The following is a 16,081-nucleotide window of genomic DNA, read 5'->3' on the forward strand; positions in this document are numbered from 1 at the left end:
GACCGGACCCGCCCCACCCCACCCCTGGGTGCCCTCGGAGTTCGATTACGTTCACCTTAGGTACAGAGGGGATCGTTTTCAGTTCCACTTCGGTTGGCTCCCGACTGGAGGCAGGCCCAGAAGAAACACACATAAATCATCCCGGTCTCCTAACGCACTCCCCAGCCGCCCTGCATTGTCTCAGCCAAACAACTTTTAAACTGGAAAAAAAAATCTGGAGCCAAAGACTCTTCAAAGCCCGGTGGATCCTGGGTGTTAGCCTGTCTCTGCTTCAGCTCCAGAGCAAGGAAGGCAAAAGTGTGGGGGGAGGAAGGAGGGGGGTCTGATTGCTGCCCACACCCAGCGCCCTTTCACCCAGCTGGGATTGGGACACAAGTAGGGTTCCAGCAGCGTGGGAAGGGTTTTATTCAGGCCAGATGGAAGGAATAAAGGAGAGGCAGAAGGCCAAGGGGGCTGATCCATGGAGGAGAGGGATTGGAAATGTTCCCTTCTCCGATCTCACCTGCTGGGAAGGGGCTGGGTTTAGGGTGGTACCCACAGCTGCCAGCTTGCCACTGGCCCATTAAAGACCCTCGCCCCTCTGTGTCGGGTAAGGACAGGTAGGAAGCGCTGTCCCATGCGCTTTCCCGGCCTGGTTTCCCCACCCTATGAATTTCAGCCTGGCACCAAACCCCCAAGAGTCCCGATGCCATGGGGACAGCAGTGCCAACCTCCACCACATGGCACAGGCACCATTGTACCAGCCTGGGGAGCAGCGCACAGGAGGGGCAGGGAGGCGATCCCGACAGACACAGCGTCCTCCCACCTGGGCCAGGACGCGGGGGCCGGGCAGCGCCAAGCGCCCGTTCTCCGCACCTGCCCCGTGCCAGCGCCCATGGCCCCGGGTTCGAGGCTCCCCCGAGGAGTCCGGCCCCACCCGGGATGCGGCCCGAATTCCGGGGCTCGGAGGCTCCTTGCGCGGGTCCCGCTCCGGCCCTGGGAGCGGAGCCATTGGCGGCCGCGGGCGGCGCAGCCCGGAGCCCGGTCCTGCCGGGGAAAGGGCAGCCCGCTGGGACAGGGGAGCCGAGCCAGGCAGCCGAGGGAGCGGGGAATGGCGCCCGGGGTGGAGAGTCTCCGGCCAAGGCTGAATGCCGGGAGGGGGCCAGGACAGCGCGGGCTGCCGGGGGTTCGCTGCGCTCCCGTGCGCCTCAGCTCTCGGCCCCCGCAGCGGAAAGTTTCTTCGCAGAACTCAGCCCGGCTCACCTCGGCGCCGGCCCCGCTGCTGCTCCCCGGCTCACCGGAGCCGCTGTCCGGGGGCCCCCGACCGCCCGCAGCCCGCGGAACCCAACGCCCGGCCGCTGGCGCTCCCCTGCCTCAGCGCGTAGCGCCGCAGCCGCCGAGCGCAGGGCTTTAAACCCTGGGAGGTGGAGCCCCCTTCGGCTGGTCCCGGGACCCTCCCCTGCCCGCCCGGTGCCGCTCAGAGCGGGCGGAGTTGGAATCCACTCCCCCAGCCCGGGCCAGCGCCGCGGGATCCACCCCTGCCCAAACCCAGCGCCTCCAAGGTCCGCCCCGGGAGGATCCAGCACCGGTGCCAGGGGTCTGAGCACTGTGCCGGGGATCAGCTGCCCTAGCCCAGTGTCCAGGGGCCCACACCGGGCGATCAAGTTCCCCAGCACCTGAACACCCTGCCCCAGGCTTCAGAGGGGAGCCCTGGTAGTCTGTAGCCACAAAAACAACCAGGAGGCCGGTGGCACCTTAAAGACTAACATTTATTTGCATCTGAAGAAGTGAGGTTTTTACCCACGAAAGCTTATACCCAAATAAATCTGTTAGTCTTTAAGGTGCCACCGGCCTCCTCCTTGTTTCTGCCCCAGGCTGAATCCAATGCCCATACCCTCCCGCAGCACCCACGGGTATATGCCCCCCCCACCCCAGCCTGAGCCCCCTGACTTCTACACCCCCAGCTGGATCTCGTCACCAGGGCATCCACTCCACTGCAGCGCCCACAGCCCCTGCCTCAGGGACCTGCCCCTTCAGGCCTAATAATCTCAGGGCATCATTCTAGACACCCCACCACATGACATGATCGAAGATTATACCTCCAGCACACAGCATAGCCCCTGGACTATCCCTCTCTAGAACCTGTTGCCCCAGGCAATTAAGACCATCCCTAGGACTGGGGTAACTTCCGCATCCCCGTAGGGGGCAAAGAGAGAGCCAGCAAATGAAGTGGCCAGACAGGAGGATGATCCTTGGAAGGCTGCCTGAGCTGCTTCCCCAGCCAAGCGTGTGCCAGTCCCCTCGGTGGGTCCCCAGGGCTGGGTGGTCGTGTCCATGATCCTGCTGTGTAACACGGGGCTGTAGATTTGACAGACTACTGCACAAATAGCTGCTTTAACACATCAGAAGCCCTCCTGTCACCTTGGCTGCTACCACTCTAAGCACCTTCATTCCTTTATTTCCAGTCCTTAGTCAATTCACATTCTCAGCCCAACACTGCACTGCCAACACATACCGTGATTCCTGTCTGGTCCCTGCTATGGTGGGGCCCAAGCCAAGGGCTCTCACTTCAGCAGAACTGGATCAGGCCCCCAGGGACGAATCTGGGTGCAAAGGCCCCACTTTGGGTGCACTAGGGGCTGGTGTTGGGAAGCCAACTCCTACTGTGTGTCTGGTTCAGGCTGCAGCCCCGTTCCAAGCTCCTAGGCTTTCAGATTCCTTACAGGGCAGCTTTCTCCAGGAGTGAAAAAATGGAGAAGGAACTCAGCAGGATTCTTCTTCAGTCTGACACCCTTGGAGGAGATTGTCCTCCTGTGTTGTCCCTTCCAGTCCTAGAATCTATGAATCTATGAAAAAGGGCACTTCCCATCTTCCATGGGTGAGACAGCCCATGTACCAGGCCTGCTCTCCAGGGGTCCTCATTTTCTGCTAGTCGGCAGGGAAACCCCTTCCCCCAGCACTTTGGCTCTGCGAGTTTTCTATTAATCACTTGATATTCATATTTGATTTATCTATCTGCTGAGCTGCTGCCAGGCTCCATCTAGTGGCAGACTGAAGAACGACAGAAGCTATGGCTATTTCACCAAGTAAGGAGTGGGACTCAGTACACTGTAATACTACTTTGCACTTTTCCTCCACCAATCACAGAGCACTTTAGAGGAACGGGTACGTATCACTGCCCTAGCCTCACCCACACACCTCCAGGAGTAAGCTTCTTAGAGGTGCATGTGAAATATCATTATGATCATTATGGGAAGTGAGGCAGGCTCACATCTTACAGGGATGGGGCTTGAGGAGTACCTAGCCAGCTAGTTTGGCTCTGTGTCATCAAGGCTGTGAGGTTACATTTACTAGTGGCTGTAAAGCACTTTGAGATCCCTGCTTGATACATACTACTGAAGTGAAAAGTGCTATTATTTTTGACAAATAATAAAAGGTATCTGGAGATTTATTCTGACAGGATGAAACTTCAGTTACAAATTAAAGACCCACTTAATTTTTATTTCAAAATGTAGATTGAAAGTTGCAGGTTAAACATGCTACACAGTTATCCATCAACTGGTAGACTTCCCAGACTGAATACTGTCAGAACCATTCAACCGTAAGCAAGACACAGCTGGGATGGGGTGGACTACACTACTGCCATAGGGCAAGCGACGCCTGCTGCTAGGAACTGCAAGCATTTGTACAGAACACTGGAAGTGGAAGATCCTCATCCTGTGTCACCACTCTGTCCCCCTGATCTGACATGTGCTATAGCTGATGGGGATGCAATTGTTCTGACAGGCAGCTGCTGGAGGGCACTTAGTGACAGCTCCTCATTGTTCCATTACTAAAGACCTCATCCTGGGTCTGGGCTTCAGCTCATCAGAAATCAAAATATTGATAAAAGTATCTTGTACAAAGTAGTTTTACTGGGAAGGATAAAAAGGCCAAATTTGTTCTGATAGAACTCCCCTGGGCTTCAGGAGAATTACACCAAGAATTAATCTGACCAAGTGGAACTGTGATGTTTTATCGGTAGTTGGCTGACACCAATGACACTCTGTAAGAATGTGAGATGGGGAAAGGGCTGTTGACAATAGTGACACCTCATCAACGATCCCGTTTTGGATCACACCTGGCTGCTTTAATAGAATTTTGCACCATATTCCTTCTAGCGAGATGGCAGTTTTCTGGCTTTTACCCAGCTTTGATCTGGCATGACGATGACACAAGGAGTCCTGCATATTGTTCTGTGATGGAACTTGTTTGTCCTGACAAACCAAAAGTGGCGCAGAGCAGAACTTCCTGAGAACTGGGATGGTTTGGAGAACTTGTCCATGAAGAGGGGGCGATTTGTTGTACAGCTCCTCATCCTGTTCTTGGCCCAGCTGTGTTCTATGATGACATAGCTCTCTGGGCAAGGCCTGGCCCATCCACCCACCTTTCCACTTCAGGTCCAAAGCTTCTGGGACTAAACGAAAACCTTCTCCTCTAAGGGGATATTGAGAACAATCTCTGTATCTGGCAGGCATCTGAGCAGAGAGAGGAGAGAGCAATAAGGAGAAAGTCAAACCATAGCCAAGGAAACAAGAACTCTGCCTCAGTTCAGATCAAGTGAATCTTTGGGAGTGAGGTGGTGGGGAAGAGAAATCCTGGTACAATCAGGGCCAGAAACACATGGCCCTTCTCAGACATGCTGTACAGCCAAAACAGTAACTCAAGGGCCTGGACATCCTTTGTCCACCACTCATACACCCTTCGCTATTGGAGGGTGGGAGGAGGGGTAGGACCAGAACCCCAGACTTGCTCAGAGGACAGCAGCCCTTTAAAGCCATATTGGGTTCTTGTGCACGAGCCAGAGCCCAGACAGGCGACCCAGCCCACAGCAGCAGTGCCCAAGCAGTATTATACGTTAGCTCTGACTCACCCTGCGGAGCCCATTCTGGCATTAACCAGACTGGCCATCTCCTCTCTTCCTATGGGAAGATCACACATTGTAAATCAAAGCCTGAGCCCTGTTGCCTAGCTGTTTCCTAGACAGCATGCACAGGATAACCGAGCCCTAATCAGAGTCGGCAGTGGGTTTATGAAAACAGAACAATGTATTTAGCTGCGACTCTCCTTCAAGCCCAACAGACAAACGCAGAGGGGAAAAGCTTCACAGCAGCAGGGCCTTGTTAGTTACATCCACTCTCCAGCACACAGTGGGAGAAATGCAGTAAGATGAAATGTGACCACTAGTTTGTGTATCAACATCCTCATTAATTCTGGTTCTGTTCCGTGACACCTTCAATCCAGGCTTCTGTAACAGCTGGGAAAAGCTCCATGAATGACACCCCATGGCACTCAGAGGAGGTACATTTTTAAAGATGGGGAAACTGAAGCCCAGAGGGGTAAATCGCCTGATTTCCAGAAGGTCTGAACACCCACAATGCCCGTGGACTTCCCACACTGAGTAATCAGGCCCCACATGACTTGCCAAATGTCATACAATGAGTCCGTGGCAGAGCCAGGAATAGCTTCCCAAGTCTTCTGACTCCCAGCCATCTCTCACCTTCCTTGCTGACTAGGCTGCAATACTGATTCTGCACAAAAGGTGGACTTGTTCAGCTGTATTTCGGCAAAGCAGAGGCAGGGAACGGAGGGCGAGAGGAAAGAAGTAACGTGGTTTTGCTGCTTTGGCCACGCAGCAATTAGAAACAAAAATGAGTAAGGAAAGGGAGGGACCCCCTCCAGCCTCTTGGCATCCCAGATCTCGCGTCCTGTGACACTATAGGCCTGTTACGAAAAATCCAACCCTGCCTACGATCAGTTTCTGCTCTGCTGCTGCTAGTGGGGAGAGAGACTGAGCCCCTGCACCGCACTTTCCCCAACTCTCCCAGCCGAACGTGGGCTGAACACAACTTTGTTTCTTCAGTGTCTCAGGGAAACCAATGGGCTAATCTAAGAAAACCAGCCCATTGCGAAGTCATGTGAAAAGTGTAAGGGAGGTCAGCGGGAAAGGTCTGTGGAGGAAACCGTGGTGATGGCTCTGGCAAAGGCGCCCAGCCTGGCAGGGCTGTGTAATCACCAAATGCCTGACTTATGATGCTGCAGAAACTTTCCCACTTGGCCTTTCTTCTATTTTTAAACCTTTCCCAGTCACACGCAGTCACCTCAGCTCTACAATCTGTCAGGACTAATTAATTCTCCATTTTATCCTGCTTTTATCTGAAAAAAATTAAGTTAGACTAATAGATCACCAGGCCGTTCAACTCTCCCCAACTTCCTGACATGTTGCAGGCTTTCCTTCTGCTTCACACCAGGCCTCCAAACTTCTGCAGTTGGACCAGGCCAAAGGACTGTCTTCTGCTTAAAACACAGGACTTGGAGTCAGGGAATCTGGCCCTATTATTGGCTCTGTCACAGACTTATGGCCTGGGTTTATGGAAATCATGGAGGACCTGGTTTTCATACAGTTCATGTGAATAATCTATGTATGCAAAATGGGGGGAAACTGCAGGACTAATCTGCCTATAAAATTACTTTATGCGCAAAAATGGGGAAGCTAGAGGTGAAAAATCAGTGTGATTCACAGTTTGTTCACACACTCACTTTGCACACACAACTGCAATAAACGCACAGGCAAACAGCAAACAATTTCATATGCATTTTGCACACACACCTACAAGTTTAGACTGGCTGACATTCAAGACCTTAACCTCTTTGGGCCAAATGTGGCCCTGGCTTACACCCTAACTGAAGTCAATAACCGATCAAGACCAATGGCCAGTTGTAACGTCACTTGACACTTGTTAATCAAGTTTCTATTTTAAACTGCATTACGTTTCCTTTCGATATTGTGGATCTGTGTGTATTTGGTGTGCAGTCAATCACAATCTGAGGTGTTATCACAATTGCTCTTTGCATCAACTGCACCCCAGTAGGTATTTGTGGGAGTGGTTTCAGGGCGCGTTAGTGCATCTCTCTCTGTTTTATGTTTTGAGCCCACACTCTTAGCCGAACCTTTTCCATTGTTCCTGGAAGTTAGAAGCCAGGATTTCTGCGAATGAGCTGGCAGGGCACCCTGCACATTGATGAACAGAAACTCAATGCTGAAAGCAATCAGCCACCAGTGAACTGGGGCCGGGGAGGGAGAAATGAGATTTGGCTTTTTGCAGCTTTCATCTGCCTTTGAAACCTCTTTAATATCGTAGGAAAATGGCCTACTTATCTTTTTTCACCCAGTATTTTGGGGGGGAATTTACTGTGGCTGTTCGAAAAGTGACTTTAGATAACCAGTGCATGCTCTGACAACTAGTCTTTTGGGACCGACATGGCTATGAATACACTACATACAATGAGTCTTTTGGGAAGGCCTGTTGGTCCCTCGGAGCCTTAGTTTTCCCAACTGTAAAATGAGAACAACAGAATACTTCCTTATTGTGCATCACAGGAGGCTTGTAAAGCTTTATTAATCCTCACAATCCCCTAGTGGGGAAACTGAGGCACAGGGACGGGAAGTGACTTACCCAAGGTTGACAATAAATCCGTATCAGTGCTAGGGCTAGCCCGTCCTAGTTCCTACTCCTGTGCTCAGGCCATTAGGCCATGCACGTCCCTTCCCCAATTGGATCTCAAGTAATGGTCTCAAGTTGCAGTGGGGGAGGACTAGGTTGGATATTAGGAAACACTATTTCACTCGGAGGGTGGTGAAGCACTGGAATGGGTTACTTAGGGACAGGGCCGGCTTTAGCAAGAGCGGGGCCCGATTCCTGGGGGCGGGGCTTGCTGCAAGCCCCACCCCCAGGAATCGAGCCGCGCTCCGGCCGGGGTTGCCGGGCTTGGGTCCGGCCCGGAGCCGCCCCGCGGGGGCCGCGCCGGGCCGGAGCCCCACCGCGGGGGCCAGAGCCGCGGGGGCCGGGCCGGAGCCGCACCGCGGGGGCCGGGCCGGGCCGGAGCCGCGCCGCAGGGGCCGGGCCGGGCCGGAGCCGCGCCGCGGGGGTCGGGCCGGAGCCGCGCCGCGGGGGCCGGGCCGGGCCGGAGCCGCGCCGCGGGGGCCGGGCCGGAGCCGGGCCGCACCGCGGGGGCTGTGCTGGGCCGGAGCCGCGCTGGACCCGAGCCGCGCCGCGGGGGCCGGCCCGGACCCGAGCCACGCCGTGCCGTGGGGGCCGGGCTGGAGCCAAGCCGGGCCAGAGCCACTGGGGCCTGCGTGCTCGGACGGAACCAGGGCCGGACTGGGCCGCGCCTCCACGGAGCCCTTCTCGCGCCCCCCGCCACCCCAGCTTACCTGGTGCTGCCTGCCCGCTCCTGCTTCTTTTCAGACTTCCCGCGAAGGGGAGGGGGCGGAGCGTTCAGGGGAGGGGAGGAGGGGGAAGTGAGCTGAGGGCGGGGTGGAGAGCTGCAGCGCGGGGCCCTCTTAGCGCGGGCCCCAATTCAGCCGAATCGGCTGAATCGGCCTAAAGCCGGCCCTGCCTAGGGAGGTGGTGGAATCTCCTTCCTTGGAGGTTTTTAAGGTCAGGCTTGACAAAGCCCTGGCTGGGATGATTTAGTTGGGAATTGGTCCTGCTTTGAGCAGGGGGTTGGACTACATGACCTCCTGAGGTCCCTTCCAACCCTGATATTCTATGATCCAATATTATAATTAGGTTTACATTTTATGGTGAGGTGCATCGTTTACCTTTGAAGGCTGTGCAAATAGCTGGCTTGCGTTTCTTAATACAAAGGCATTCTGAGTGGAGATTAACTCCCAGTGCACCAAGCAGAGGGTGACCTATGAATACTCACGTTGAAGCTGGTGTCAGAAGGGCCTGTGGAGTGTTGGTCAATAAACTCTACTGCTTAGGAGATAAACGCAGGGACCTACTTGGGCCTGCGGAGCAGGACGTCGGCGAAGATCACCTCTCTAGGGTCTCTCACGCTCCAGCGAAGTGTCATAACGCTCTTTCGTAGCTCTGTGATTTCTTCCAACAGCTTGTGAATGAACTGAAAGAATTAAACCTGTGAGACTGCTCTTTAAAAACACCTAGATGATGAGAGCACGAAGATACCAGAGAACTAGAAACATCAGAGGAGCTAGAGAAGACTGGCCAGGGCATCGGTCCATCCTCACAAAGCCAGGGCCGGAGTGTTCCCCACAGTACATTCTGCAGTGTGCCAGGGGAATCCCTTCTGTGTGCCTCAACATCCTAGGTGTGCCCTAATAGTCCACTGGAAACTGAACGGCACAGCCACTGTACTGGAGGACCAGCAGCAAAGGGATTAATACTCACTAGGCCAACACCCCTGCTGCTCCATGCGATTTCCTCCCAAACCTGCTCACCTTCTTTTGCATTTGGATTTCATTCCTGAGTATCCGATTGTTGACAGCCATCTGCTTCAGCCCCTCCTGATAGAGAAACGCCTTGTCCTGCACAGATAGAAAAAATAAAGCAGCTGAAGTAAAAGACCAGACAGTAAATCCCAGTATGCATCTGGACCCGAAGAGAAGCAGAAAATAGCTGGGGAGGGCTGCAGCAATCACAAACATGATTGCTGTCCATGGCTCTCTTTGAGCTAACAGGCTCAGAAGAATGGGTTCACAGCTTCAATGGGAGGAAAAAGGGATGCGGTCTCTCAGGGTTTTGGTTGTTCAAAAACCTGTACTTTAGAGCTGACTGGGTATAATTTATTTCTACAATGCAACCCACAATGACAGGTATGAAACCCTGCCACTTGCAGACCCTAGGGATGACCCAGTTGTATTTGCCATGTCTAGAATAACAGGTGAACTCCTCCTTTAAGGAATGCAGGCTGGGACAAATTCTGGGGGCCATCATCTCCTCAATACCCAATGAGATCACATTGTGCTGAATACAGGACTAGGAGTCAGTAATATTGGTGTTCTAATGCCAGGTGCCAACACAGACTAGCTATATGGCCTTGGGCAAGTCACATCACCCTTGCTTACAGATTCATCTGTGAAATGGGAATACTGATATTTTTCCACCTCACCAGGCTGTGGTGAGGGCTCCTTTACGTTTGCACAGAAGTCTTAAGTACTACCACATAAACAGCAATTGTACAATAGAAGTTTCCTATATCTTCTGAAGGGACAATAAAGTCTCATATTTTCAGTATTGTGTCTATTTGTGTGCTTAATGTGCTCATGCAATTACTGCAAATGTGTGTGCAATCTCAGTAATTGTGCACACAAGTGACTAGTTAAACATGTATCTAAATAACATCAGTTCCATTTAATTCATTCCCTCTAATTGTGTGTGCAAATACCCATGTATGATTCTGAAAATATTGCAACATGCAAGGCTACAATTGCACACCAATGCGAAATCCAGCTCTGTACCTACAGCTCCCTGCTACTCCAAAGAAAAGCTCCAGGTAGCAACTAAGCTGGAGGCCGTAGTTCACTGTTACACCCTTGCATGTCCTCTGTACCACAGTGTCACTGGTGGGCCAAATCTGGAACCCCCTAGCCCTAGATGGCAGCTCCCAGTAGCAGTCTAGTTGGCAGGGTAGTCCATTATCTTTCTCACTGACTTTCAAGCATGCAAAGACAGATGCAATCCACTAACCTCTGCAACAGCCTGTAATATCTGCTCCTTCTCATCTTGCACCTTCTTTTCCAGTTGCTGCATTACTGTTTTGGCCAGATCTTCTATATCTTCCATTTCATCCTGAGAATTACAGGGATGGGTGGCAGGGAAACAACAGGATTATTAAGCAAGTGAACATCTGATTGCCTTGGTCATCCCTTCTCTTTACACACAGGGATAACATAGGTTAGGAGAGGTTTCTTTACCTGCTGTTCTTCCTTCAGGTTTCGGATGTTGCGAAGCATAAAGGCTATCTGGACGGCTTTCACCGGGTACTCCTTGTCCATGTATGTTCGTAAAACATTGAGCTCTTCCTGGAGCATTTGCACCTTGGTGTTCATGTGATCCACCTGATGTTTCAGTTCTGATTAAAAGGCCAAGATAGAAAGTTAAGCCACAGAGACTCCTAAACCCCCTCTCTACTGAGTCTCCTGTTCAGTGGAGCCAAGGAAACTTTTGTTCTTCTGAAACAGAACCTTCTCTTTATGATGGTTAAATATTATGTTAGTCTAGTAGCCATGATTAGAAACACAGAAACTGCCAGACTGAATCAGACCAGTGGCCCATCTAATCCACTATCCTGTCTCTGACAGTGGCCAGTACCAGATATTTTCAAAGAAGGGGCAAGAATATGGAATAACTTGCTCATAGGGGAAGTCTCTTTCTAACCCCATCAGTTAGTGGTTGGTTCTGCCGTTGTAGGGTTTATATCCCTTCCAAACATGTTTTACATGAGTTGACTGAGAGGGAATGTCCTGTGACAGGTATTGCAACTGCATGCAGTATCCCATGTTGTATTAAGTGTATGATTAGTTTGTGTATCACTGTGGGCCAGGAATTGTGTGCAACTCCAGTAGGGAAAGGTTACTTTTAGCTCCGCCAGAAATTAAGAAGGGGTGGGGGAGAAGAATGATTAAGTTTTAAAATATATGGAGATATACCTATCTCATAGAACTGGAAGGGACCCCAAAAGGTCATCGAGTCCAGCCTCCTGCCTTCACTAGCAGGACCAAGTACTGATTTTTGCCCCAGATCCCTAAGTGGCCCCCTCAAGGATTAAACTCATAATCCTGGATTTAGCAGGCCAATGCTCAAACCACTGAGCTATCCCTCCTCCTATCTGGAAGTTGTTAACACCTCCAGAGAGGTACCAACTGGGGAGGCTTGTCCATACTGGTTCAAACTGGGTTTTCCAGAGACCAACAGACAAAGAAAGGGCTTTTGGCATGAAAAGACTGTTTAAACTGACTCAGGGAAAGACTTTGGCCTACAAGGGCACCATAAGACTAATGGGTGACGCCTGGAATGTTTAAGGTGAGTTCAACTCTATTGATTGTTTTAATGATGTTTACCCTATAAATGCTTTTACTTTAAGAATAAATGTGCTTGCTTATGAGGAGCTGTGAAGTAACTTGTAACTGCTGGCAACATACTGTTCATAGCCCTCGGAGAGAAAGCAACACACAGGTGCTGGCCATCAGGCAGACTAGCTTGCTGGGGATATCACTGAGTAAGGCAAGGAGCTGTGCAGCTTTAAAACCGAGTTAGAAGGGAGTGGAACAAAGGTCCCTACCCAGAGACAGGTAACAGCTGGAGTCCTGAGACCTGGCTGGGAACTCGAGTGGCCCACGGAGGGGGAATACAGATGCAGTTACCCTGAAACTGTGACAGTCCCCATATACCAAAACTTTAGGAAACCTAATCATTTGATGTTCACAACAACAATCTGGCATTTATAATCTAATGAAATGAGGAGTACTGGACAATGGGGTTACATGTACTATATTGATATTAGCTTAATGTAAACTATCCATTCTTACTCCTCAGGTTCTTTTCCACCATTTTTTCTGTTTCTTGGAGTTCTGCTCTTGCTACGCCAACTTGGTTCTGATTGGAGTCCCGAAGGGTCGAGATGACTGTCTATAGAGAGAGAAATCTAGTCACTGATTGCTGTACGCTACTGACAGATTATGAAGTGTCTAGCTGCAGGCTTCCTAATGCACCTCTCCCCATGGTATTTATTGATCCCACTAATAGCATGATGGAGTGAACTGCATGGTGCCAAGGCAGCACAGCTGCAAGCACAGGAGAGCTGCTCTTGGGAGTGACTTTGTGCTTCCCACCTCATGAGCCAGTCGAGGTCATGCACTTGATGGAGGGGACATGTTCAAGCTACTAGGAGAGGGTGACAGTTGTCACTTACTACACTATTGCTTCCTCCTCAGAAAATCTTGCAGCAGCATTGCCTTTGGGATCGGCAAGGCAGCTGCTCCGCACACTCCAGGGCTGGATCTGCCTTAGAAGGGATGCTTAAGAGGAGGCAGCAGGATGCAGGTTGCTGGAGCATCTTTGGCTGCTGTGGGGGAGTGCCCAGTGGTCTATAAACTGTGTAAACCAGAATGCTGCAGAGGAGCCTCAGGGCACAGGACTGTTCCCCCTTACCACTAGTGACGGGCTGTGTAATCACCACACAAGAGCTTGAACCTGCTCGGGTGGGATTAGAAGGAGCTGGGATTATGTTGGGATTCTGCCCATCTGACTTCACTGGCCACACCTGAGCCTCACCCCAAACATCTCGTACTGCTGCAGCAGGTCTCTGGCATGCTTGGCAGTACTGGCATCTGTCTGCTGAATGTCCTGGACCAGTCTCCCGTTGGTCTCTACAAGGGCGGCGCTGTGATGCTTCAGCTCATTTAGGGACTTTCTCTTCGACTTAGTCAGTTTCTGAAAGAATTTATGAATGAAAGATTTACAAATGAGTTCCACCTGCCATCCCAATGACATTCCTGTTAATTAATAAATAATGATATCGCCCTTGATTTACTTTGGCACCACAAAACCACCCAATAAATCTCAATCTTTTTGCTAAATTACATCACACCAATTCCCCCAACACATCCCTGCACCCACCTTCTTCACTGGCCAGCTGCTCTATCACTACACTCTTCCTCTAGTTCCTCCCAGCACCTAGGGCCTGATTCTCCATTGCTCAGCACCTTGTGGAGTCATCTGCTTGAGCACAATGGGAGTGTCAAATTGGTGCATGCCTCCAAATCAGAATAGCAGGCTTGGACATCCACTTTGCATGAGTGTAAATGAGATAATCAGGCAACTCGTTTTTTTCCTCTCTTGGGACAACCCTGAATAACTTGAATGGTGTGCGCCAGCCTCCCTATAAATAAATCACAGCACTGGACATTTGCTTTACATACCTTAATCATTTTGATGTTCTCCAAGCTTTTAGTTACATCAGTCTCCTTTGCTGAGGTTTTCTGCTGAGCAAATCTGGGATTCAGAGAGGATGCTGTCTTTGAAGGCAAGGATGAACTGGGACTGAATAGAACTGGTAAAACAGAAAACACATGACAGGAATTGAATATACTTGTCATGTGTAGCTGAGGGATATGCTGTATAAGTAGGGGCATTGCCAGCAGATCGAGGGACTTGATCATTCCCCTCTATTCGGCACTGGTGAGGCCTCATCTGGAGTACTGTGTCCAGTTTTGGGCCCCACACTACAAGGAGGATGTAGAAAAATTGGAAAGAGTCCAGCAGAGGGCAACAAAAATGATTAGGGGGCTGGAGCACATAGTTTATGAGGAGAGGCTGAGGGAACTGGGATTATTTAGTCTGCAGAAGAGAAGAATGGGCGGGATTTGATAGCTCCTTTCAACTACCTGAAAGGGGGTTCCAAAGAGGATGGATCTAGACTGTTCTCAGTGGTAGCAGATGACAGAACAAGGAGTAATGGTCTCAAGTTGCAGTGGGGGAGGTTTAGGTTGGATATTAGGACAAACTTTTTCACTAGGAGGGTGGTGAAGCACTGGAATGGGTTCCCTAGGGAGGTGGTGGAATCTCCTTCCTTAGAGATTTTTAAGGTCAGGCTTGACAAAGCCCTGGCTGGGATGATTTAGTTGGGGTTGGTCCTGCTTTGAGCAGGGGGTTGGACTAGATGACCTCCTGAGGTCCCTTCCAACCCTGATATTCTATGATTCTATGACATTTAGGAATGCCAGCCACAGGGAGTTTCTAATTCCTGCAGACCCAGGGGAAGTAACTTCAAGTAATGGTATAGGAGCACTGAATGTAAGCAGCTCACAGGTCTCCAGTCCCGACATTTTGATTCTCAGCCTTTCCCAGGAGTCACTGCAGAGAATGGTGAAGCTGTACTGGTTTGGGGGAAATTCTCAGCTCCTCTGGGCTCAAGCCATCCCAGCAGGAAGCACTGTTGGGACTGCAAGCGGGGACACTGGTGGGCAGTGACATGCCATATGGTACAGAAATAGAATCTTTGCCAACCTGACCGCTTGCCTTTCTGGCAGCCAGCGGAGCTCCCTTTGCTTTTCTTGTCCTCACTTGGTGATGCGATAGGTGGCAAAGCTGGTTTGTGTGACACAGGTTTCTTCTTTTTTGCTTCTACCCGCTGCCACTTGCTGTAATCCTATACTCAGCAGAAGGCACAAACAAGACGCTTACGGTGTCATGGGAGGTTTATGGGTGGTCTTCACTACAATTCGAACTTCCCCATCCTATTCCTCAAGGGAGTCTGGGAACCTCTCCACTGTGCCAGGGGGCTGGGCACCATTTGGGGAACACTCCCTTCAGGCCTTCTATCAGTGACAGTTTGCTAGCATATCTGATCGGGCCAGTCGAACATGTGCTTACATTCGAATGGCAGCCATCCACCTCCCAGCCCCCAGCCCTTCCTTCACCACAAGCGGCATGCGGAGAGGCACTGTCTAGGGTCTATTTATGCACTTCTAAAGCCCCCATCACCATGGTGTCCTGGCTCCAGCCCCCTGCCCCTCAGAGGAGTCCAGTTAAAGTGCCATTAGGGTAACTTACTATTGTCCCGTATTTATTCGTTATGTTTTGTGCCAGGGTGTTCAGGACCTTTGCAGCCATCTCTGGGGGCGGCTCTGGAAGAAAAGCAGGAGACGCTAGCCAGGTGGCTAACCCAAAGGTGACTTTATAATTACTGCAGAAGACCCTGGGCAAGTAACTTCAAGAAACGGTATAGGAGCACTGAATGTAAGCAGCTCACAGGTCTCCAGTCCCGGCTTATTTATTCTCAGGCTTTCCCAGCAGGAATCACTTCAGAGAATGGTGAAGCTGTACTGGCTTTGGGGAAACTCTCAGCTCCTCTGGGCTCAAGCCCTCCCAGCAGGAAGCACTGTTGGGACTGCAAGAGGGGACACTGCTGGGTGGGCAGTGACATGCCATATAGCCATGCAGACAAGTGAACGAGACACCATCCTGGGGTCCCCCCAGCACCCTCCCAGGGGGAACCAGAGCCCATCCTGGGGTCCCCCCAGCACCCTCCCAGGAGCCAGAGCCCATCCTGGGGTTCCCCCAGCACCCTCCCAGGGGGAACCAGAGCCCATCCTGGGGTCCCCCCAGCACCCTCCCAGGAGCCAGAGCCCATCCTGGGGTCCCCCCAGCACCCTCCCAGGGGGAACCAGAGCCCATCCTGGGGTCCCCCCAGCACCCTCCCAGGAGCCAGAGCCCATCCTGGGGTCCCCCCAGCACCCTCCCAGGGGCCAGAG

The 16,081-nt window shown here is 51.6% G+C and overlaps 1 protein-coding gene across 1 annotated transcript; it reads right to left on the minus strand.

Moving 5' to 3' along the window:
* Window positions 1–4,435: 4,435 nt before the first annotated feature.
* C12H20orf96 (chromosome 12 C20orf96 homolog) lies at window positions 4,436–15,440 on the minus strand. Its single transcript, XM_065413922.1, has 10 exons — window positions 15,381–15,440; window positions 14,835–14,976; window positions 13,748–13,878; window positions 13,101–13,259; window positions 12,356–12,455; window positions 10,742–10,899; window positions 10,515–10,616; window positions 9,266–9,352; window positions 8,810–8,928; window positions 4,436–4,496 (listed from the first exon to the last, which is right to left on the minus strand). Exons 1-10 carry the CDS (start codon window positions 15,438–15,440, stop codon window positions 4,436–4,438), a joined length of 1,119 nt encoding a protein of 372 aa, XP_065269994.1.
* Window positions 15,441–16,081: the final 641 nt, after the last annotated feature.

Source organism: Emys orbicularis, chromosome 12 (genome assembly GCF_028017835.1).
Source record: "Emys orbicularis isolate rEmyOrb1 chromosome 12, rEmyOrb1.hap1, whole genome shotgun sequence".
Taxonomy (NCBI): domain Eukaryota; kingdom Metazoa; phylum Chordata; order Testudines; family Emydidae; genus Emys; species Emys orbicularis.

What these genes read in the sequence shown, in the direction of transcription:
- C12H20orf96 (XM_065413922.1), bottom strand. Translation starts at nt 15,440, where the DNA reads ATGGCTGCAAAGGTCCTGAACACCCTGGCACAAAACATAACGAATAAA. An exon ending in AGAACATCAAAATGATTAAG is followed by an intron (nt 13,260 to 13,747) that starts GTATGTAAAGCA and finishes AAATTCTTTCAG; the next exon opens with AAACTGACTAAGTCGAAGAG. An exon ending in AGCAGTACGAGATGTTTGGG is followed by an intron (nt 12,456 to 13,100) that starts GTGAGGCTCAGG and finishes CTCTCTCTATAG; the next exon opens with ACAGTCATCTCGACCCTTCG.